This window comes from Hyperolius riggenbachi, chromosome 8 (genome assembly GCF_040937935.1).
Source record: "Hyperolius riggenbachi isolate aHypRig1 chromosome 8, aHypRig1.pri, whole genome shotgun sequence".
NCBI classification, from domain to species: domain Eukaryota; kingdom Metazoa; phylum Chordata; class Amphibia; order Anura; family Hyperoliidae; genus Hyperolius; species Hyperolius riggenbachi.
Window position 1 is genome coordinate 78,457,546 of NC_090653.1, and position 23,613 is coordinate 78,481,158.

The following is a 23,613-nucleotide window of genomic DNA, read 5'->3' on the forward strand; positions in this document are numbered from 1 at the left end:
ACCACTTTGTGTTGGTCTTTCATGTGGAATTCCAATAAAATTGATTCATGTTTGTGGCAGTAATGTGACAAAATGTGGAAAACTTCAAGGGGGCCGAATACTTTTGCAAGTCACTGTAATATGTCCTATTTCATGTAAGTTTTCAAAAAATCCTAAGTAAACCTAATGAGTGCAAAATGTCTAAAAACTACTTGGCAGTAGATCTTCAAGTTTGGGACAAATCGGCTGGCAGGGAAAGGGTGAAAAGACAGTGAGATTGACCCACAACTTTATTGTAAGTATGAAGATGGCCGTCCAGCTATGTTGCAAGGTAATTAGATATAGGCTTCAAAATTGCTGCTGTATTTTTCAAAGTCTGCACACTCCAAGATGTTGAAAGATCCAAAACTTACTAACATTGTTTTGGACTATGAATCCTCTAAGAGGAACTGTAGTGACTGAAAATGACATAATAAGTAAAATTGCTTATTGTTTACAATATTAATTCATAGATTATTTAGCCAGTGTTTGCTTGGCATTTGGAAAAAGCTGTTATTTTCCACAATGCAACAAGGTACACAGACAGGACACTGTTAGGACCTTGGTCATGACATCACATTGTGGGAGGGGTTTCACCACAATATCATCCATACAGATGTCCCTGATGATCCATTTAAGAAAAGGTAAAGATTTCTCATGAGAAAGGGGGAATCAGCTACTGACTGGGATGAATTTTCAATCCTGGATTAAAGTTCCTCTTTAATCATCATAGCCCAGGACGCACAGTCCAAAACATGATAGCCATTTTATGCTGTACCTGATTGCCTAAATACAGTTTTGGATCTTTCAACATCTTGGAGACTGTGCAGACTTTGAAAAATACGTCTGCAAGCAACTTGGTGTCCATGGCAATGGCAGGCACAAAGTGGGAGGAGAGAAAGGCTTGTGTTCCAGGGCACAGAAGTGCTGAGGCTTGGTGAAAACACACTTTCTAAATTGTCTACTTCCAGTTGTCTCTGGTTAACCCTCTGGAAAAAACATTAGGTAGCGATGCTCGTGTTATAGTGGTGTTACCATTGCTGATTCTGAGGAAGTGGGTGATGTCCCAGGAAACATGTTTAGTCACACATACACATCTGGCGTAGAGGGAATTTTGTTCCTGTGATATCCCAAAACTCCACACAAAAGCTTCACCCTTCCTGTTCTCCCCTCCACCCTCCCTTTTTCTGTTCTACAAAAGCAAACTAAATACAATGAAACCTAGAGCTGCCTACAGACAGGAGTTTACTGTTGTGTCTGCACAGGCATCCTACGTCTTTGAAATCCATAAAAACAAGTGCAACAAGCAATCAGTCATAAGGGACATTTTAGGATAATTGCTTTGTTCCTGGGCACTGCAGAGAGACTTCTGTTTCTCCTCCGTCTTCCTTCTCTGTAGGATAGTATATGTTGCTCCACAGTGTATGAACTATCAGTGGCTGGGGGGGGGGGGGGGGGCATCTTGGGCAAAATCATAATGAATGATCATTTTGGGCAGCAGAAATTGAGACTATAAACATTGTCATCACGCTAGAAGTGCACTTTAAAAACAGTAAATTGTCAGTTTGAAGGTGTGAATTTAATGTCCATTCACATGTATTTGTTGATTGATTTTTTTAAGCCATATCTATGACCAATGGGAATACATGGAAGCAGCTGAGGCAGTTTTGCATCCAAACTCTTCGGGATTTTGGAATGGGTAAAAACAGCTTAATAGAGCCCATACTGGAGGAGTCACATCATCTTATGGAGTACTTCAGGAGCTTAAACGGTAGGTACACTGTTCTGCTTTTCTTGATTCCTAGCTGGCTTATAGCTTTTCCTTTAAATCGGTTGACGACCACCAGAACTGACACCCCCCAGAACCAGACCTTCTTTTTTGGTGTGAAGTTTTTAACGATCAAAATCTTTGTGAACTTTACCTAAAGTCTTGTACATGCGCATAGGAAAAATTGCTACAATTAAACGATAAACGACGTATCATTCAGATATCATTGGAAAATGCAGGGCACAATAAACGATCCATGATGATGCTCAGGCATTATTAATGAACGACATGACAGATGACGGCACCATATCTAGGTGTACGCGTCATTCGGCCGTAGCTGAGTTGGGCTCTTGGTGAACCGAATGATGACTCACCCTGCTGCCACTCAATACTTCAGCAGGATTAAATACTATTCCCCCTCCAAGTTGAAGCAACTCAGCGTCGAGCACCGAAGCTGGGCACATTGTCACAGGAGCCCTAGTGGTCGGAACGCAATTTGCCTTCCAATCGGTTTCAGCACACAGACCATGCAAACTGTGGTTGCAATAGGTGCACGGAAATCGACGGAATTTGGGCAGCAGCCCGACTAGAAGGGAGCCTGTGAGGTACGGTAATTACAACTTACACACTATTTCAAGGTATATCTGCCACCACCACTGGTATGGGCCAGTGGTCCCTACCGACGGACTGACTGCTCCTGTAAATAAAACGGTTAAAACACGCTGTATTCTGTCTAGATGTCAATAATAGTAGTGACTCCTCAGAGACCTGAGTTCAGTTTCTGTGTATGGCTGCATAGCAGGTGTAGCGGAACAGTAAACGACTTTGATAAAGTCTTTATTTACATGCAATATAAATAATTAATATATACAGAAAATTATTAAAATCAACAATTATGGAAACATTAATAGCCAGTATGAAATAAAAAAGGAGAAAATACTTAGGTTCATGGAAAGATGTCCTGTTGTGGGAAAACTTGGTTTCAATTTCAGCAACGTTCTTGGTTTCAGATCAGAACAAAGTCCAACAAGATGGCTACCACTGGTTCCTCAAAGTGGCAGCAGCGTTCATGAAGGTGGGAAATGGAGGAATGAGGGAGGGGTCCCTCGCAGACACTTTTGAACAATCTACATCTTTGGGTGGAGTCTCAAGTACAGCCCAGATGTTGGACAGCAGCGGTTAGCTCCCTGGGTGGGTTTCCCATGCCCACCAAATATGACATTTGTCATATCTCGGCTTACGCTTTCCGTACACACATGACCATCACATATTCATATACCTCAGAATATGCCAGTTCATATGATACCAAACTTGCTTAGGGTAGAGGATTCAGGTCCTGAGAAGTTTAATAACTGAGTTGTAGGGGCCCCGGGCCCCTCTCATCTGATATCAAGAGATTCAGCAGGACCCTACGGATCCAATGATACCGCTCTCATAACTACCCTATTTACGGTATTCTGTAAATAGGCAAAAAATTATATAATACATTCATTTCTTCCTGGTAATGCTGCAGCCAGGCTGTCTGGTGTCAAGTTGTGACTAGCTTTCTGGGATCTCCCTGTATGAAAAGGCTCACCAAAGGGTGGGCAATTAACATTTGCCTGAGGTAATTAAAAATAAACATTCTCCCTGGCCACAGGCCTGGCCCAAGCTAATTAACAGATCAAAAGACATCCTGCGCCCATGTACTGCTAGCTCTCTGTTGAGAAAAGAGAGAGATCAGATTGACTGCAGATGCTCCTACACAACCAATCTAGATTCTAGCATGTCAATGGCAATCGGTGGAAAAAACCGATTGTGATTGCGTTCTCATTTCTCACGGCTGTTCCGTGACACACGTGACCTGATTAAAAATCTAAACCCTGCTTCGTTTAAAGGGAACCTAAACTGAGAGTGATAGGGATGTTTCCTTTTAAACAACACCAGTTGCCTGGCAGTCCTGCTGATCTCTTTGCTGCAACAGTGGCTGAATCACACAACTGAAACAAGCATGCAGCTAATTCAGTCTGACTTCAGTCAGAGCACCTGACCTGCATGCTTGTTGAGGGGCTGTGGCTGAAAGTATTAGAGACACAGGATCAGCAGGAGAGTCAGGCAACTGGTATTGTTTTAAAAGGAAAAATACATGTCCTTCTCAGTTTAGGTTCCCTTTAACCTTTTGGGGACCGCCTGCATTCTGCGCCGCACTTGTGGCTGTTGTAGCCTGATGCGGTGTAGGATCTACGCCACCCGCTGTTACCGCTCCCGACGCAATCGTGCACACCCTAGAGGGGAGATTAAGCTGTCATATGACAGCTGACATCTCCCTTAAAGAGAATCTGTATTGTTAAAATCACACAAAAGTAAACATACCAGTGCGTTAGGGGACATCTCCTATTACCCTCTGTCACAATTTCGCCGCTCCCCGCCGCATTAAAAGTGGTTAAAAACAGTTTTTAAAAGTTTGTTTATAAACAAACAAAATGGCCACCAAAACAGGAAGTAGGTTGATGTACAGTATGTCCACACATAGAAAATACATCCATACACAAGCAGGCTGTGTACACCCTTCCTTTTGAATCTCAAGAGATCATTGTGTGTTTCTTTCCCCCTGCATCTCTCATGCACTGAAGTTTCAGGCTGCTCTTTTCTTCCTGCAAACAGCTTTGCCCTTGTCTGAATTTCCTCAGTATGTGAAAGCCCAGCAAGCTCAGAGGAGAATTTATCCAGCTTGTAAAAGATAAGAGAGAAGAGAGAAGCTGCCCTAATCTAAATAATACACAGGCAGTGTGCATAGAGGGGCCTGGAAGGGGGAGTTCATAGCAGAACCACAACACTGAAGAACTTGGCAGCCTTCCAGACACAGGCCGACAAGTCTGACAGGGGAAAGATACATTGATTTATTACAGAGACTGTGATAGCAGAAAGTGCTGCAGTAAGCCAGAACACATTAGAATAGCTTTTGGAACTTGTAGGATGATAAAAAACAGGATGCAATTTTTGTTACGGAGTCTCTTTAAAGAGAATCTGTACTGTAAAATTCGTACAATAAAAAGCATTCTATTCATTATGTTCTCCTGGGCCCCTCTGTGCTGTTTCTGCCTCTCCCTGCTGCAATCCTGGCTTGTAATTGCCATTTTTATGCAGTATTTACAAACAAAAGACATAGCAAGTAATAGCTGAGAGGAGCTCAGTGTGTGAGTCATACAGAGTGTGCAGGAGACCTGGAGAGGGTGTGTATAGCTTCTATCCAATCACAAGCAGCACAGCACATTCCAGCCTGACTGCCTCAGCCCGACAGAGCCGACAGAGGAGAGAAGATTAGATCATATAACAGAGATAATACAGCCACTGTGCAAATAAGAAAGGCTTCAGTAATGCTGGGCATACACGGCTGCGGGGGAGGATTATCAATCGAGCCTGATGGCTCGATTGATAATATCCAACGTGTCCGAAACCCCGCCGGATCGATACTTTGCTCGATACCAGCAGGGAGAACAATAGAAGAAACGAGCGGCTGATTAGCAGCCGCCCGCGGGAACGAGCGGGGATCTATCCGCGCGCACGAGCGGGGATGCGCCGGCATCAAGCCAGCGGCTCGATCCGGCGCATAATTGCAGCCGTGTATGCCCAGCATAAGACAGAGCACATTAGAACAGCTATAGGAACATATAGGATAGAAGAAATAAGGCTCCAAATTTTGTTACAGAGTCTCTTTAAGTGATCAGAAGCCATCGTGTATGGCTTCTGATCACGTGATCACTATGATCGCCGGCGGATCGTAATGATCACTTACAGAGCTGCGGCGGTGGGGGGAAGGAAGAGGATCCTCTCAGCTCCCTGCCGTTCCCCCGACGATCGGTGCTCCCCACCGCTCTGGCCGGTATCTCTGCTCGCTGTGACGTAAGTCCCGGGCTGCAGCTTGATGATGTCATCAAGCCGCGACCCGGGACTTAGCGTCAGAACAAGTGGGGATGTCGGCGAGAGCAGAAGTGTCCACAGCGGCTCATTGCTGGAGCCTGGAAGGTGATTGAAGGCTGCTGGTGAAAGGGGGGACATCTGGCTCCAGGGGTGACATCTGGCCCAGCAAGCCCTAACAGGATCCGGCTGCCTTACCCCCCAAACGCGCCCCCCCCCATGCAAAATTGCCTGTTCCTTAAGGGGGGTTAGGTGGCCGGTCCTGAAAGGGTTAAAGATGTGATTATTACGGATCGTTTGGCATTCTCTGTTGCAGTCTTCTGCCATAGTTCACAACATATAGCTTACAGGTCTGGATAGATAGAGCAATTGTTCAGCGGTCCTTTCACAGGGTTCCATCTTCTGGTGTGTATGTAGCTTAACATAGACAATCTTGTTATCATTGTACTTAGGACAGATAGGGTTTTTTTTTTATATCAATATTTAATCCCACACATTAAGAAAACATGCATAAAAATAATGCAAAATTTCATTTTGACATAACAAAAATATAAAATAAAAACAGTTAACCGATAACATGTAGTTTATGATTATTATTATGACTAGTATTGTTATTACTATTAAGTATTTAATATTATTAAATATTTAATATTATTAACCACTTGGGACTGGCAATAGTTAAAACTACGCTGCACTTGTGGATGCCTAAAGCTACGTACAGACATGCGATAACGATCGTTTGTAAGCAACGACGAACGATCAATTAAGGAGAGAAATGAAAAGGTCGTTAGTAAAGAGGTGTTGAAAGTGGCAAACGATCAGATCGTTTCCGAACGAACGATGCGGAAGTGACGAACGTATGATGCAGCGCATCTATTATGCTAAACGTTATTCAGATCAATGAACCCGGAACGAACGTCATTGTTAATGGCCAGTAGGAAAGAGGAAGTTGCGTACATATATATATATATATATATATATATATATATATATATATATACATATACACACAGAGAGAGAGAGATATAGATAGATATATCTCTATCTATATACATCTATCTACATCTATATATATATATACATATATCTATATACATATATCTATATACATCTCTCTGTCTCTCTCTCTCTGTCTGCGCATGTACGGTACTTAACGAACGATCGTTTTTGTAACGATCAGCATACACACGTACTTTTGCTAACGATCGTCGTTACAAAAACTCCGCCAGGACGGATTTCCAGTTTGCAACGACTTCAGTCGCTGATCGTTACCCTTAACGATCGTTAGCGGTTATTTTGTAACGATCGTCGTTATAAACGATCGTTAGTCGTTCGTTACCAACGACTTTAGTCGCATGTCTGTATGCCCCTTAAGCCTGATGCAGCACAATTTTAACGCTGGTGGCTCCCGTGCATTGGATACAATAGCTCTTAAAGGGGAACTACAGCGAAAAAACTGTAAAATTTAAAATATGTGCAAACATATACAAATATGAAGTACATTTTTTTCCAGAGTAAAATGAGCCATAAATTACTTTTCTGCTATAATGCTGTCACTTACAGTAGGCAGTAGAAATCTGACAGAAGTGACAGGTTTTGGACTAGTCCAGTGATCTGCAAACTTGGCTCTCCAGCTGTTAAGGAACTACAAGTCCCACAATGCATTGCAGGAGTCTGACAGCCACAGTCATGATTCATAAAGACAAATGCATTGTGGGACTTGTAGTTCCTTAACAGCTGGAGAGCCAAGTTTGCAGATCACTGGACTAGTCCATCTCTTCATAGGGGATTCTCAGCAAGGCTTTTATTCTTTATGAAGATATTTCCAAAAAAGAATTTAAACAATGATGCTGGCCAGCTTCCCTGCTCGCTACACAGTTTTTTGGCAGTTGGACAGAGCAACTGCCATTCACTAAGTGCTTTTGAACATAAATATATCCCTGAGAATCCCCTATAAAGAGATGGACTAGTCCAAAACCTGTCACTTCTGTCAGATTTCTACTACCTAATGTAAGTGACAGCAACATAGGAGAAAAGTAATTTATCGCTCATTTTACTCTGGAAAAAAATGTACTTCTTATTTGTATATGTTTGCACATATTTTAAATTTTACAGTTTTCCGCTGTAGTGCCCCTTTAACTATATCTGCAGTGTGCCTACTTCCTGCTTTCATGGAAGCAGACATATTGTTAACATCCTATGTTTACCAATTAGCTCTGTGCCGTTGCAGCCAGCTGATCAGCTGAAGGATCAAACTACAACTTGTGATTAGTCACAGATGAGGGGGAATTAGACAGGTTGAACCAGTGGCGTAGCTAATGAGCTATGGGCCCCGATGCAAGTTTTACAGTGGGGCCCCCCAAGCACTCTATACGTAACAATTGATACGGCGGGACAAAACCTGCCAATGGCAACCACAGTGTCAGAGGTGCAAGAAGGGAATGGGGAACAGTTTGTTAGTGATTACCACTATTCAAAGTATCTATAAAAGTGATTATTATGAGCACAGGACCAATAGAAAGCTAAAACTGCAACTGAGGGAGGGCCCCTTGGGGCCCCTCTAGCCCAAGGGCCCCGATGCGGTCGCTACCTCTGCACCCCCTATTGCTACGCCCCTGGGTTGAACTCTCTAAATACATACAGGGTGCATTTCTCGATGTTTTCCTCCTGTCCTGTGCAAGGGTTCAGGTCTACTTTACAGGGAACCTAAAGTGAGTAAAAATATTTGAAATAAACATATGACATAGCTGCAAATGAATATTACATATTAACCTCACCGAAGCTTCCTCTCAGAAGCTCACCATTTTCTTCTTACAGTGATCCTTTCCAGCTCTGACAATATTTTGTCAGAACTGAAATATACCAGTTGCTCTCAGTTATATATCAGCAGCTGTCAGTTACAACTCAATGTGCAAAGTAATGTCCAAGTTTCCATATGGCTCAAGTGGGTGATATTACAGTTTAACCACTTGAGGACCTAGGGCTTTCTACCCCTTAAGGACCGGCCACTTTTTTTCCATTCAGACCACTGCAGCTTTCACGGTTTATTGCTCGCTCATACAACCTACCACCTAAATGAATTTTGGCTCCTTTTCTTGTCACTAATAAAGCTTTCTTTTGGTGCTATTTAATTGCTCGTGCGATTTTTACTTTTTATTATATTCAGCAAAAAAGACATGAATTTTGGCAAAAAAATGATTTTTTTAACTTTCTGTGCTGACAGTTTTCAAATAAAGTAAAATTTCTGTATACATGCAGCGCGAAAAATGTGGACAAACATGTTTTTGATTAAAAAAAAACCCATTCAGCGTATATTTATTGGTTTGGGTAAAAGTTATGGCGTTTACAAACTATGGTGCAAAAAGTGAATTTCCCATTTTCAAGCATCTATGACTTTTCTGACCCCCTGTCATGTTTCATGGGGGGCTAGAATTCCAGGATAGTATAAATACCCCCCAAATGACCCCATTTTGGAAAGAAGACATCCCAAAGTATTCACTGAGAGGCATAGTGAGTTCATAGAAGATATTATTTTTTGTCACAAGTAAGCGGAAAATGACACTTTGTGAGAAAAAAAAAAAAAAAAAAAAGTTTCCATTTCTTCTAACTTGCACCAAAAAAGAAATGAAATCTGCCACAGACTCACCATACCCCTCTCTGAATACCTTAAAGGGTCTACTTTCCAAAATGGGGTCATTTGTTGGGTGTGTTTACTGTCCTGACATTTTGGGGGGTGCTAAATTGTAAGCACCCCTGTAAAGCCTACAGGTGCTCATTGGACTTTGGACCCCTTAGCGCAGTTAGGCTGCAAAAAAGTGCCACACATGTGGTATTGCCGTACTCAGGAGAAGTAGTATAATGTGTTTTGGGGTGTATTTTACACATACCCATGCTGGGTGGGAGAAATATCTCTGTAAATGACAATTTGTTAATTTTTTTTACACACAATTGTCCATTTACAGAGATATTTCTCCCACTCAGCATGGGTATGTGTAAAAATACACCACAAAACACATTATACTACTTCTCCTGAGTACGGCGATACCACATGTGTGGCACTTTTTTGCACCCTAACTGCGCTAAAGGGCCCAAAGTCCAATGAGTACCTTTAGGATTTCACAGGTCATTTTGAGAAATTTCGTTTCAAGACTACTCCTCACGGTTTAGGGCCCCTAAAATGCCAGGGCAGTATAGGAACCCCACAAATGACCCCATTTTAGAAAGAAGACACCCCAAGGTATTCCGTTAGGAGTATGGTGAGTTCATAGAAGATTTTTTTTTTGTCAAAAGTTAGCGGAAAATTGATTTTTATTGTTTTTTTCACAAAGTGTCATTTTCCACTAACTTGTGACAAAAAATAAAATCTTCTATGAACTCACCATACTCCTAACGGAATACCTTGGGGTGTCTTCTTTCTAAAATGGGGTCATTTGTGGGGTTCCTATACTGTCCTGGCATTTTAGGGGCCCTAAACCGTGAGGAGTAGTCTGGAAACGAAATTCCGCAAAATGACCTGTGAAATCCTAAAGGTGCTCATTGGACTTTGGGCCCTTTAGCGCAGTTAGGGTGCAAAAAAGTGCCACACATGTGGTATCGCCGTACTCGGGAGAAGTAGTACAATGTGTTTTGGGGTGTATTTTTACACATACCCATGCTGGGTGGGAGAAATAACTCTGTAAATATACAATTGTGTGTAAAAAAAATCAAAAGATTGTCATTTACAGAGGTATTTCTCCCACCCAGCATGGGTATGTGTAAAAATACACCCCAAAACACATTGTACTACTTCTCCCGAGTACGGCAATAGCACATGTGGCACTTTTTTGCACCCTAACTGCGCTAAAGGGCCCAAAGTCCAATGAGTACCTTTAGGATTTCACAGGTCATTTTGCGGAATTTGATTTCCAGACTACTCCTCACGGTTTAGGGCCCCTAAAATGCCAGGGCAGTATAGGAACCCCACAAATGACCCCATTTTAGAAAGAAGACACCCCAAGGTATTCCGTTAGGAGTATGGTGAGTTCATAGAAGATTTTATTTTTTGTCACAAGTTAGCGGAAATTGATTTTTATTGTTTTTTTTCACAAAGTGTCATTTTCCACTAACTTGTGACAAAAAATAAAATCTTCTATGAACTCACCATACTCCTAACGGAACACCTTGGGGTGTCTTCTTTCTAAAATGGGGTCATTTGTGGGGTTCCTATACTGCCCTGGCATTTTAGGGGCCCTAAACCGTGAGGAGTAGTCTGGAAATCAAATTCCGCAAAATGACCTGTGAAATCCTAAAGGTACTCATTGGACTTTGGGCCCTTTAGCGCAGTTAGGGTGCAAAAAAGTGCCACACATGTGCTATTGCCGTACTCGGGAGAAGTAGTACAATGTGTTTTGGGGTGTATTTTTACACATACCCATGCTGGGTGGGAGAAATACCTCTGTAAATGGACAATTGTGTGTAAAAAAAATCAAAAGATTGTCATTTACAGAGGTATTTCTCCCACCCAGCATGGGTATGTGTAAAAATACACCCCAAAACACATTGTACTACTTCTCCCGAGTACGGCGATACCACATGTGTGGCACTTTTTTGCACCCTAACTGCGCTAAGGGGCCCAGAGTCCAATGAGTACCTTTAGGCTTTACAGGGGTGCTCACAATTTAGCACCCCGCCCACTTGCCAGGACAGTTAACAAACCCCACAAATGACCCCATTTTGGAAAGAATACACAACAAGGTATTCCATGAGGGTAATGGTGAGGTCATTGAAAATCTTATTTTTTGTCACAAGTAAACGGAAAATGACACTTTGTTAGAAAAAAAAAAAAAAAAAAAAATTCTGCTAACTTGTGACAAAAACTAAAATCTTTTATGAACTCACCGTGCACCTCACATAATACTTTAGGGTGTCCTCTTTCCAAAATGGGGTCATTTGTGAAGTCTGTCCTGGCATTTTAGGGTCTCTGTCTATAGTGCTGTGACAGCGCTCCTCTTCTTTTCTACAATTTAAACATAGAAAAAACAATCGCACATAGTGCATTACTGTGAATCGCAAAGTACAGTTCCCCACACGTGCATAAGTGCTCAATTGTGCATCACTCGTGGTCTCTACAGCCCCTCCACACTAGCAGCTCACCAGATTGACACCACCTCACAGTCCAGGTGGGTCTAGCGCTTAGCCTATAGAGCGGCCAACTCCAATGACACTTCCACGATAGTTTAGTTCACAATTGGATGATCCGTATTTAATGAAAAGTTCCACATGAAAAACATATAAGAACACACATAGCATAAAACCGTTGGGCTAAAAGTTATGGCCTGCGCAATATCAGCGCACTCACTTGTGTAGGAAGATAACAGGCATTTCAGGCATTGCAGCCTAGCAATAAAGCTTCTCTGCTGGCGGTGTCGGCGTCCCGAACTTCCCCGCTCCTCGTGGCAGCCTGTCTCCTGACCTTCCAGATCCCAGTGACGTCAACGTTCCTGGTCACGCCCTGGGCTATGTGTGAGCTGCTAGTGTGGAGGGGCTGTAGAGACCACGAGTGATGCACAATTGAGCACTTATGCACGTGTGGGGAACTGTACTTTGCGATTCACAGTAATGCACTATGTGCGATTGTTTTTTCTATGTTTAAATTGTAGAAAAGAAGAGGAGCGCTGTCACAGCACTATAGACTGATATTCAAGGACTTGTGATAGCGAACACTCGATTGAAGCATATGCTATTGCACCCGTTTGTACTCTGGCAGGCGCAGTTTGTGTTTATTATATTTTAGGGTCTCTGCAATCATTACATGTATGGCCAGTATTAGGAGTTTCTGCTATACTCCTTATATTGGGTATACGGGTAATGCACTCTGGGCTGAAAGGAAAAATGAACGGCAAACATACCTTGCTCCACATCAATGGCAGATCTTCCTCCACATCAATGGCAGTGATAACCTCAGGAGAGAGACACCCCGTGCCACCCTGCACTCAGGGTGAGCCACCAACTTATGTGACTGGGCCTCAGAACTTTAGTATACAGCATTATGCCTGTAGGATACAGCAATATGCCTGCCAATAGAGATGACTCTGTGTGGCATTAAAGCATCATCATAGGCCCAAATCACATATAAACCGGGGGTGTCCACACTCAAGGGAAATTCAAACATGCCGTCTTATATCGCCAACCCAGGACAGATCAGCAATATCAAGCATGGAAACCGATCCTTCTTGCCACTTTTATGCTTACCCGTTTGGTTTTCAAGCTTATCTCTCCTCTCCCTGCGACAATGTGCGAAAGACCACTGAGTGTGTGCCTACTCCTGTGTCTGGAGTTCCCTAGGTTCTAATAGTGTACCTGCTCGTGGTACCTCTCAAAACACGGCCCTACACATAGGCCAGGCTGGTCAGGACAGCGGGGACAATAATAAACGGTGTCAGTCCTTGTTCCAGCCCTGCTGCAGACACGGCAACGTTTTCTTCGGATGCGTTGACCTGGGGCACACGGAAGCTGATAGGCGTAATGCCTTCCATGCAGTCGGCTAGTTGCATCTGGGGGGGGGGCCTGGCACCTCCTGGATACAGGATGTCCAGAACGATCTGTTCCTGAAATTGAAGGAAAGATCCAGTTCTCCCAGCCTTACTGTAGAGAACAAAGCTGTTGTAAACTGCCAATTGAATCAGATAAAAAGACACTTTCTTATACCAGCGTCTTGTTTTCCGGGAAATTAAATAGGGCGCTAACCTCTGGTCATTGAAGTCCACCCCTCCCATGTTGACATTATATTCGTGGACGACAAGGGGCTTTTCAATGACCTTAGTTGCCCGTTGAATTTGGACTGTCGTGTCTGTGTGAATGGTGGACAGAAAGTAAACGTCCCTCTTGTCCCTCCATTTCACCGCGAGCAGGTCTTCAGTACGCAAGGCGGCCCTCTGCCCCCGTTGAAGTCTGGTGGTAACGAGCCGTTGGGGGAAGCCCTGGCGACTAGGCCGCGCAGTGCCACAGCATCGGATTCCTTCTAACTTTAAGTGCTGAAAGAGGGCCACACTTGTGTAATAATTGTCCACAAAAAGATGGTACCCCTTCTGGAACAAGGGTGACACCAAGTCCCACACAACCTTTCCACTGCTCCCCAGGTAGTCAGGGCATCCGACCGGCTCCAATTTTGAGTCTTTTCCCTCATAGACCCTAAAACGACATGTATAGCCTGTGGCCCTTTCACAGAGCTTATACAGTTTCACCCCATACCGGGCGCGCTTGCTTGGGATGTACTGTTTGATGCCAAGGCGCCCGGTAAAGCGTAAGAGGGACTCGTCTACGCAGATGTTCTGTTCAGGGATATAAGCATCTGCAAATGTTGATGACAGGTGGTCTATGAGGGGCCGAATTTTGTGGAGCCGGTCATAAGCAGGGTGGCCCTTTTCATGACAGGTTTTGTCGTCGTTGAAGTGCAGGAAGCGCAGGATGGACTCAAATCGTGTCCTGGACATGGCAGCAGGGTACAAGGGAACATGATTTACTGGGTTCGTAGACCAATACGACCGCAGTACATTCTGTTTCATTAGTCCCAAGTGAAGGATAAGGGCCAAAAAGATTTTAATGTCGGAAACTTGGACTGGTTTCCACCCGAAAGGCTGGGCATACATGCTCTCCGGGTGCTCGGTGATGAATTGTGTGGCTTTACGGTTGGTCTCAACCACAATTAAGTCCAGGAGAACCTGGGTGATGAACAGCTGCAAAAAGTCTAGGGCCGTTCCTAGATGAGCTGTCGCCACCTGGACTCCAGACTGGGCGGTGAAAGGGGGCACTACGGGTGCGGCGGAATCAGGGGATTGCCAATCTGGTTGTGCCAGCACCTCTGGGAGTCTATGGGTACTACGGGCCCGTCTTCTTACTGGTGGCTGCGATGGGGGTACTACTGCACTTGCCACCGTACCAGTTTCAACTTCCATGCTGACGCTCACCACTTCGCCAGGGTCTACGGAAGCACTGGCACTAAGTCCAGGAGATGCTGCGCTGCTGGTGCCTGCCTCACCAAGAAAACTATCATCAGCGCTAGCACCACCCTGCTGCCCTTGAGGCGGATCCTGCGCCACCTGCGGTCTAACGACTTGGGGTCTGGTACGCCTGGCTCTAGCCGGGACCATAGCCTCGTCATCACTTTCGGTCAAGGAACCACTGCTTTCTACAGGTTCAAATTCGGACCCGGAAGATTCGACGGATGATTCTTCCCAAAAGAACTCATCCGACTGGTCCATGTACCTGTATACCTCGTCATCGGAAAGCCCCCTTCTTGCCATTGTGGATTACTAAATTTATGGGGGTTTCCTCCGAGACTACCCAGAAAAAAAGAGCACCTACCTAGCAAAAAGGGAGTATTTGAGAGGTATTGGGGTTGGTGGGAAGTGGGGTCTCAGAGGCAATCAAACAATCACGGGACAATCAAATACAATTACAGCACAATCGAATCCAATCACAGCACAATCAAATCGGATGCACTCGGAAGGTGATGGGGGGAGGGTGGGATTGGGTGTGGCGGGAAGTGGGGTCTCAGGCAATCAAACAATCACGGGGCAATCGAAGTCGATCACGGGACAATCAAATACAATTACAGCACAATCGACTCAAATCACAGCACAAGCAAATCTGATGCACTCGGAAGGTGGTGGGGGGGGGGAGGGTGGGGTTGGGTGTGGTGGGGGGGAGGGTGGGGTTGGGTGTGGTGGGAAGTGGGGTCTCAGGCAATCAAACAATCACGGGGCAAACGAAGCCGATCACGGGACAATCAAATACAATTACAGCACAATCGAATACAAGCGCAGCACAAGCAAATCTGATGCACTCGGAAGGTGATGGGGGGAGGGTGGGATTGGGTGTGGCGGGAAGTGGGGTCTCAGGCAATCAAACAATCACGGGGCAATCGAAGTCGATCACGGGACAATCAAATACAATTACAGCACAATCGACTCCAATCACAGCACAAGCAAATCTGATGCACTCGGAAGGTGGTGGGGGGGGAGGGTGGGGTTGGGTGTGGTGGGGGGGGGAGGGTGGGGTTGGGTGTGGTGGGAAGTGGGGTCTCAGGCAATCAAACAATCACGGGGCAATCGAAGCCGATCACGGGACAATCAAATACAATTACAGCACAATCGAATACAAGCGCAGCACAATCGAATACAAGCGCAGCACAGTCAAATACAATGCACTTGGACGGTGATTAGGGGGGGGGGGTCTGAGGGCGATTTGAGGGGGTGGGGGGTTGATCAGGAGCCTGCACGGGGCAGACTGAGTCCTGATCTGATGAGAGGCAGACACAGGGGGTTACTGATCGCAGATCAGTTAGTGATCGCTGGGGAGGACAGATGTAAACAAAGAGCAGGGGATGTAATCAGGCGGGGGGTATGAGGGCAATCGAGGGCCTGGGCAGGTGATCGGTTACCCCCGCGGGGCAGTTAGGGTCTGCTCTGATGGGTGGGGGTGCTAAGGGGTGATGGACAGGTGATAGACAGGTGATCAGAGGGGGATCAGAGGGGGATCAGGGGATAAGGTAGCTGTATACAGATGTATACAGTATACAGGGGGGTAGTCTGGGATGGGGTCTGGGGGTGATCTAAAGGTAGGGGGGGGGGGATCAGGGGTGATTAGGTGGCAGTTAGGGACCTAAACTAAAGGGCAGCGTCGCTAGTTAGTGGCAGGTGGGGGGGGGGGGGGTGGGGGTTTTGCAGGGGTGCAAGGGTGCTGGGCAGGGGTCTGCTGGGGTGATCAGGGGGGGTATGAGGCCTGTGGTGGTAGATCAGGGACTCTGTGGGCAAAAAAAAACACGTGTGCTGGCTACTTACAATGTGCTTCCTCCTCGCTAGTGGTCTCTGCAACAATGAGACCACGAGGCGAGGAGGAAGCACGTATAAGGCACTTTGTTTACCTAACAAAGTGCCTTATACTCCCTGATTGGGCAATTATGCGGATTCCTCCGCTCGCCGGCTCTGCTAAGTGGCCGGCGAGCGGAGACAATATGCCCGAGTAACGATCCCGGGCGGAGGATCGCGTCACGGATGACGCGATCGCTCCGCCCATGCCCTTAGAAGGACCGCCGCCTCTGTGGGTGAGCCGGTCCTTCAGGGCTTCACTTCCCGGCCGCCTCTGTGCGTTAGGCGGTCGGGAAGTGGTTAAGGCCTTGTTCACATTATAGGTGTTTTTGTTAAATTTTAAGCTTGTGCGATTTTCAAAATCGCCCTGAAAGCGCAATGATTCTCTATGAGAGTTCATATCAGAGCGGCTTGTTTGCGATCGGCTTTGAAAAGTGGTGCTTGAGCCATTTTTGAGGCTATTTGCCTCAATGGAAGGTATAGGAAAAACACAAAACGCTCACAAAATCGCTTTGGCAAGCGATTGCATGAGCGTTTTGAAAAAAAATAATTGTATTTATTGTTTCCAGATTTTTTTCCAGAACAAAAGATGGAAGCGCTTTGCAAAAAATGATTTTCTAGAATACAAAAAAATAAAATATAAAATGGTTCAGGTGAAAATGACTTATTCTGCTTTGGCAAGATATATACCCGTACAGTATAAACTATCATCCACAGACCACAGCTGTGCCATAAACATGTTAAAAACATTAAGCAAATTTTTATCATTTTTATAAATAACTGATATCTTCCATAACGCTTTACAGAGTTCAAAGTCATGTCACCAACCGTACATGTAAAAAGGGCACCTGGAAAAAGGGCATGGGGGATTTCCACTAATAGAATATCAGTAAAAACTACGGATATTCTACTACTTATTTTCCAATAGTAAAAAATCGGTAATCTTTATGGATTTTACTATGTCTTAACCTAACCCTACTCACACACAGAACCCTCCATCTACGGATGCCTAACCATAAGACCTCCCTCTCCCGATATCTGACCCTAAAACCTCCCTCTACCAATGCCTAACCCTGAGGGCCCTTTTACACTTAATCAGTTGATCTCATTAAAACAGAAAGAAAAATAATTTCAAAGTAAGTCCCATGTTTTCCTATGGCACCTTTCACACTTAACGCGTTTTAACTGAAATCTTCTTCCCAATGCACGGCTATGGAAAAAATGCATACCAACGCATACCAACTGATTAAGTGTAAAAGGGCCCTAAGACCTCTGTCTACCGATGCCCAACCCTAATACCTCCCTCTACCGATGCCTGACCCTAAAACTTGCCTCTACCAATTGTCATGATATAGCAGCTATTTATGAGGTGGGGATAATACAGGAGTATATTTTTCATTTGTTTGACTGTATCATATGTGATGTCGACTACAGCCATTCTGGCTTTGGGGAAAGCTGTGTTTGTTTGTATGGCAGAATGAAGTACTTTGAGCTTTTGTAGTCAGTTCCTCTGGAAGTTGGATGCTGCTAATTGAATATCCTGTAGTAAATTTGCATTCAGGGCAGAGCAAGGGAACTGCCATTGTCTTCATTGAATAGATCAGTTACATTCAATAGGCAAAAGAACCGGGACAGTTAATTAGGAACTGTCTCTACCTAGCCACTAGCAAGGAAACACTTAGACAATTACCCGACCAGGTTGAAGCCTACACAGGTGGTCGGCTACCTCTTAAGGCCCATACACACGTCGGATTTGCGCGGACGGGTCGTTTGAACGTTCCGTCGTTCGCACGTTTCCGCATGAAATCCGGCGTGTGTACAGACTATCGTTCGGGAGATAAGACTGGTTACCAGCGATCCGCCGGGCGGATCGCTGGTAACCAGTCTTATCTCCCGAACGATAGTCTGTACACACGCCGGATTTCATGCGGAAACGTGCGAACGACGGAACGTTCAAACGACCCGTCGTTCGCGCAAATCCGACGTGTGTATGGGCCTTAAGTCTGACTAGTGGACTGAAAGATCCAAAACTAACACAGAATTGCTTTGAAGTCTGCAAAGTGTGACAGGAAAAGCTTTGAAGTTTGCCTGTCACAGTCTGGGAAATTGCATTAGATTGTGGGATGAAACATCCTTTGCCCGGGGCAACACTTGGGACTATAAAACAGCAGCTAGGACAGTCACAACTTAAAGCTCTCTGGAGATAGCAAAGATGCTAGGGCTGCCTGACTACTGGTCAAAAGCGGCGTTCTCCCGCCAATGACATTCAAACAACGCTGGTAACGTTTATTTTTCCCTGTTTATTTTGGTAAGCAAATAGCCTTGTGTGTATCTTTGTAACTTTTATTTTGTAACTTTTACTGTTTTTGTAAATCTTTTGTATATATGATTTTCTGCATTGTTCCACTTTTTTTCCTGGAATATTAAATCGTTATTTAATAAGTTTGACTTCTTCTGTACTAAACTAACACTCATAGCCTAGAAGAGACTGAAGTGTAACTGTGTATAAGTCCATGCCTGATTGACTCAGCAACCGTACCCTATAAGATTGTAATTGCATTGTGTGTATGGGGCACTTCTGCGCTCGACAGCAGCGTGGGAAGGCTAACAGTATCGTTCGGAACGACTGTTAGTGGTTTTGATGCACGACAGTGTAACTTGCATTACAAGTCAGTGCCTGATTGTGCTGTGTTACTGTACAACTGTACTGTGTGTGTGTGTGTGTGCGTGGCGTTCCCGTATTCGGCCTAAAGCGCAAAGCTGACCCGAGTACGAAAACGCGGATTGCGTGCTGAGCACTCGACAGCACAGTGGACGTGTCTAGCAACAGCTAGTGGTGGCAGTGAGAAGTGTTCTGAGGGGTCACAGTCTTGTTTTAGCTTGACTAAGGCTGCTTCCCCTCTCGATCTGGTCAAACCCGCAGTCGGGAACCGTATACGCAGGCGTGCCGCAGGCTGGTTCCTGACACCGATGCCCAACCCTAAGACCTCCGTCTACCGATGCCTAACCCTAAGACCTCCCTCTACCGATGCCTAACCCTAAGACCTCCCTCCCACTCCTGCGCTTAACACTTTCTCACCTCCCCACCTAATCTTAACTAGTGTTGGGCGAACATCTAGATGTTCGGGTTCGGGCCGAACAGGCCGAACATGGCCGCGATGTTCGGGTGTTCGACCCGAACTCCGAACATAATGGAAGTCAATGGGGACCCGAACTTTTGTGCTTTGTAAAGCCTCCTTACATGCTACATACCCCAAATTTACAGGGTATGTGCACCTTGGGAGTGGGTACAAGAGGAAAAAAAAATTAGCAAAAAGAGCTTATAGTTTTTGAGAAAATCGATTTTAAAGTTTCAAAGGGAAAACTGTCTTTTAAATGCGGGAAATGTCTGTTTTCTTTGCACAGGTAACATGCTTTTTGTCGGCATGCAGTCATAAATGTAATACATATAAGAGGTTCCAGGAAAAGGGACCGGTAACGCTAACCCAGCAGCAGCACACGTGATGGAACAGGAGGAGGGTGGCGCAGGAGGAGAAGGCCACGCTTTGAGACACAACAACCCAGGCCTTGCATGAGGACAAGAAGCGTGCGGATAGCAATTTGCATTTTGTCGCCATGCAGTCATAAATGTAATACAGATAAGAGGTTCAATAAACAGGGACCGGAAACGCTAACCCATCACAGATGTTCATTGTTCATGTTACTTGGTTGGGGTCCGGGAGTGTTGCGTAGTCGTTTCCAATCCAGGATTGATTCATTTTAATTTGAGTCAGACGGTCTGCATTTTCTGTGGAGAGGCGGATACGCCGCCGATCTGTGACGATGCCTCCGGCAGCACTGAAACAGCGTTCCGACATAACGCTGGCTGCCGGGCAAGCCAGCACCTCTATTGCGTACATTGCCAGTTTGTGCCAGGTGTCTAGCTTCGATACCCAATAGTTGAAGGGTGCAGATGGATTGTTCAACACAGCTACGCCATCTGACATGTAGTCCTTGACCATCTTCTCCAGGCGATCGGTGTTGGAGGTGGATCTGCACGCTTGCTGTTCTGTGTGCTGCTGCATGGGTGTCAGAAAATGTTCCCACTCCAAGGACACTGCCGATACCATTCCCTTTTGGGCACTAGCTGCGGCTTGTGTTGTTTGCTGCCCTCCTGGTCGTCCTGGGTTTGCGGAAGTCAGTCTGTCGGCGTACAACTGGCTAGAGGAGGGGGAGGATGTCAATCTATTCTCTAAAGTCTCCACAAGGGCCTGCTGGTATTCTTCCATTTTGACCTGTCTGGCTCTTTCTTCAAGCAGTTTTGGAACCAGGGGCGTCAGCCGCTAGAGGGAGAAGTCTCCGATGGAACGCACGGAAGCAGGTATGTATCTGCCCGCCGCTCGCTGCCCACCACAGCCCCACAGACACTTACGAGCTGGAGGGGAGCGCAGAGGGGAGAGCCCCGAGGTGAGGGAGAGGGGGGAACTACCCCTCTCCCCGCCGACTGTGGGCAAGGCTTTCCCCTCATGCTGCCACCCCTCCAGCACCCACAAAACGGCCGCGAGCGGGCCCCGGGGGGGGGGGGCGGGGGGGGGCCCGCTCAGAAAATCTGCAGGGGGGCCCGGTGGGGCCTAGTTACGCCCCTGTTTGGAACATTGTGTTTGTACCGTGGATCCAGAAGGGTATAAACCCAGTAATTGGTGTTGTCCAGAATGCGCACAATGCGTGGGTCGCGTTCAATGCAGTCCTAGGCCGAAGAGGTCATAGCCTAGGGTCACAAAAACTGTTTATTTGGGCAATTTCAATGGTGGCGAGTCTGACGTACATAAATCGCAGCAATGGCCGTTAGCAACGTCTGAATCTCACGAAATGTCTCATGCAGGTAGAAGACATATTGTTAGACTTGGGCTCCAAAGATGGGTTCCCTACATCTCTGCAAACCAGAGTTACAGGGCTCCAAATTTGGTAAAATCCCCCATAGGCTTTCATTGGGCCTCCTATTTACAGTTCCAAAATCTCACATCTTTTCAAAGGGCAATGGCTCAGCAGTGGCAAATTTTCTAGCATTGTAGGGACCCTTAGGGGGAACATGACTGGTGAGTTTCGGGCCCCTAGGCCAAAGAGGTCATAGCCTAGGGTCACAAAAACCTGTTTATTTGGGCTATTTCAATGGTAGTGATGGTGACGTACATAAATCGCAGCAATGGCCGTTAGCAAAGTCTGAATCTCACGAAATGTCTCATGCAGGTAGAAGACATATTGTTAGACTTGGATTCCAAAGATGGGGTCCCTACATCTCTGCAAACCAGAGTTACAGGGGTCCAAAATTGGTAAAATCCCCCATAGGATTTCATTGCCTCCCTATTTCACTTTCCAAAATCTCACATCTTTTCAAAGGGCAATGGCTCAGCAGTACCAAATTTTCTAGCATTGTAGGGACCCTTAGGGGGATCATGACTGGTGAGTTTTGCCACTGCTGAGCCATTGCCCTTTGAAATGGTGTGAGATTTTGGAACGGTAAATAGGAGGCCCAATGAAAGCCTATGGGGGTTTTTTACCAATTTTGGACCCCTGTAACTCTGGTTTGCAGAGATGTAGGGACCCCATCTTTGGAATCCAAGTCTAACAATATGTCTTCTACCTGCATGAGACATTTCGTGAGATTCAGACGTTGCTAACGGCCATGGCTGAGATTTATGTACGCCACCATCACTACCATTGAAATAGCCCAAATAAACAGGTTTTTGTGACCCTAGGCTATGACCTCTTTGGCCTAGGGGCCCGAAACTCACCAGTCATGTTCCCCCTAAGGGTCCCTACAATGCTAGAAAATTTGCCACTGCTGAGTAATTGCCCTTTGAAAAGATGTGAGATTTTGGAACTGTAAATAGGAGGCCCAATGAAAGCCTATGGGGGATTTTACCAAATTTGGAGCCCTGTAACTCTGGTTTGCAGAGATGTAGGGAACCCATCTTTGGAGCCCAAGTCTAACAATATGTCTTCTACCTGCATGAGACATTTCGTGAGATTCAGACGTTGCTAACGGCCATTGCTGCGATTTATGTACGTCAGACTCGCCACCATTGAAATTGCCCAAATAAACAGGTTTTGTGACCCTAGGCTATGACCTCTTCGGCCTAGGACTGCATTGAACGCGACCCACGCATTGTGCGCATTCTGGACAACACCAATTACTGGGTTTATACCCTTCTGGATCCACGGTACAAACACAATGTTCCAAAACTGCTTGAAGAAAGAGCCAGACAGGTCAAAATGGAAGAATACCAGCAGGCCCTTGTGGAGACTTTAGAGAGGAGATTGACATCCTCCCCCTCCTCTAGCCAGTTGTACGCCGACAGACTGACTTCCGCAAACCCAGGACGACCAGGAGGGCAGCAAACAACACAAGCCGCAGCTAGTGCCCAAAAGGGAATGGTATCGGCAGTGTCCTTGGAGTGGGAAAATTTTCTGACACCCATGCAGCAGCACACAGAACAGCAAGCGTGCAGATCCACCTCCAACACCGATCGCCTGGAGAAGATGGTCAAGGACTACATGTCAGATGGCGTAGCTGTGTTGAACAATCCATCTGCACCCTTCAACTATTGGGTATCGAAGCTAGACACCTGGCACAAACTGGCAATGTACGCAATAGAGGTGCTGGCTTGCCCGGCAGCCAGCGTTATGTCGGAACGCTGTTTCAGTGCTGCCGGAGGCATCGTCACAGATCGGCGGCGTATCCGCCTCTCCACAGAAAATGCAGACCGTCTGACTCAAATTAAAATGAATCAATCCTGGATTGGAAACGACTACGCAACACTCACGGACCCCAACCAAGTAACATGAACAATGAACATCTGTGATGGGTTAGCGTTTCCGGTCCCTGTTTATTGAACCTCTCATCAGGCCTGTATTTAGGGTTTGGGCTCCCCTAGGCACCCCAAACCTATGGCGCCCCCCCCCCCCCCGCCCCCTGAGGGCGTCGGCGGCGGCACGCGGAGTGCGCCGCTGCCAAAAATGGGCGTGGCCACATAATGCAGTGGGCGTGTCCATAACATACAGTGGGTGTGGCCAATTAAAACTTCCTAGTAAGAGTGCAGCCCA

General features: G+C 45.9%; 1 protein-coding gene across 1 annotated transcript in view; it reads left to right on the top strand.

Moving 5' to 3' along the window:
• The window catches only part of LOC137528217 (cytochrome P450 2A6-like), an 87,349-nt gene that overhangs the window by 10,980 nt on the left and 52,756 nt on the right, over positions 1 to 23,613 (top strand). Inside the window, exon 3 of the mRNA XM_068249489.1 lies at positions 1,640 to 1,789. Within this exon, the coding sequence (XP_068105590.1) occupies positions 1,640 to 1,789 (150 nt within the window). The remainder of the gene's footprint in view (positions 1 to 1,639; positions 1,790 to 23,613) is intronic.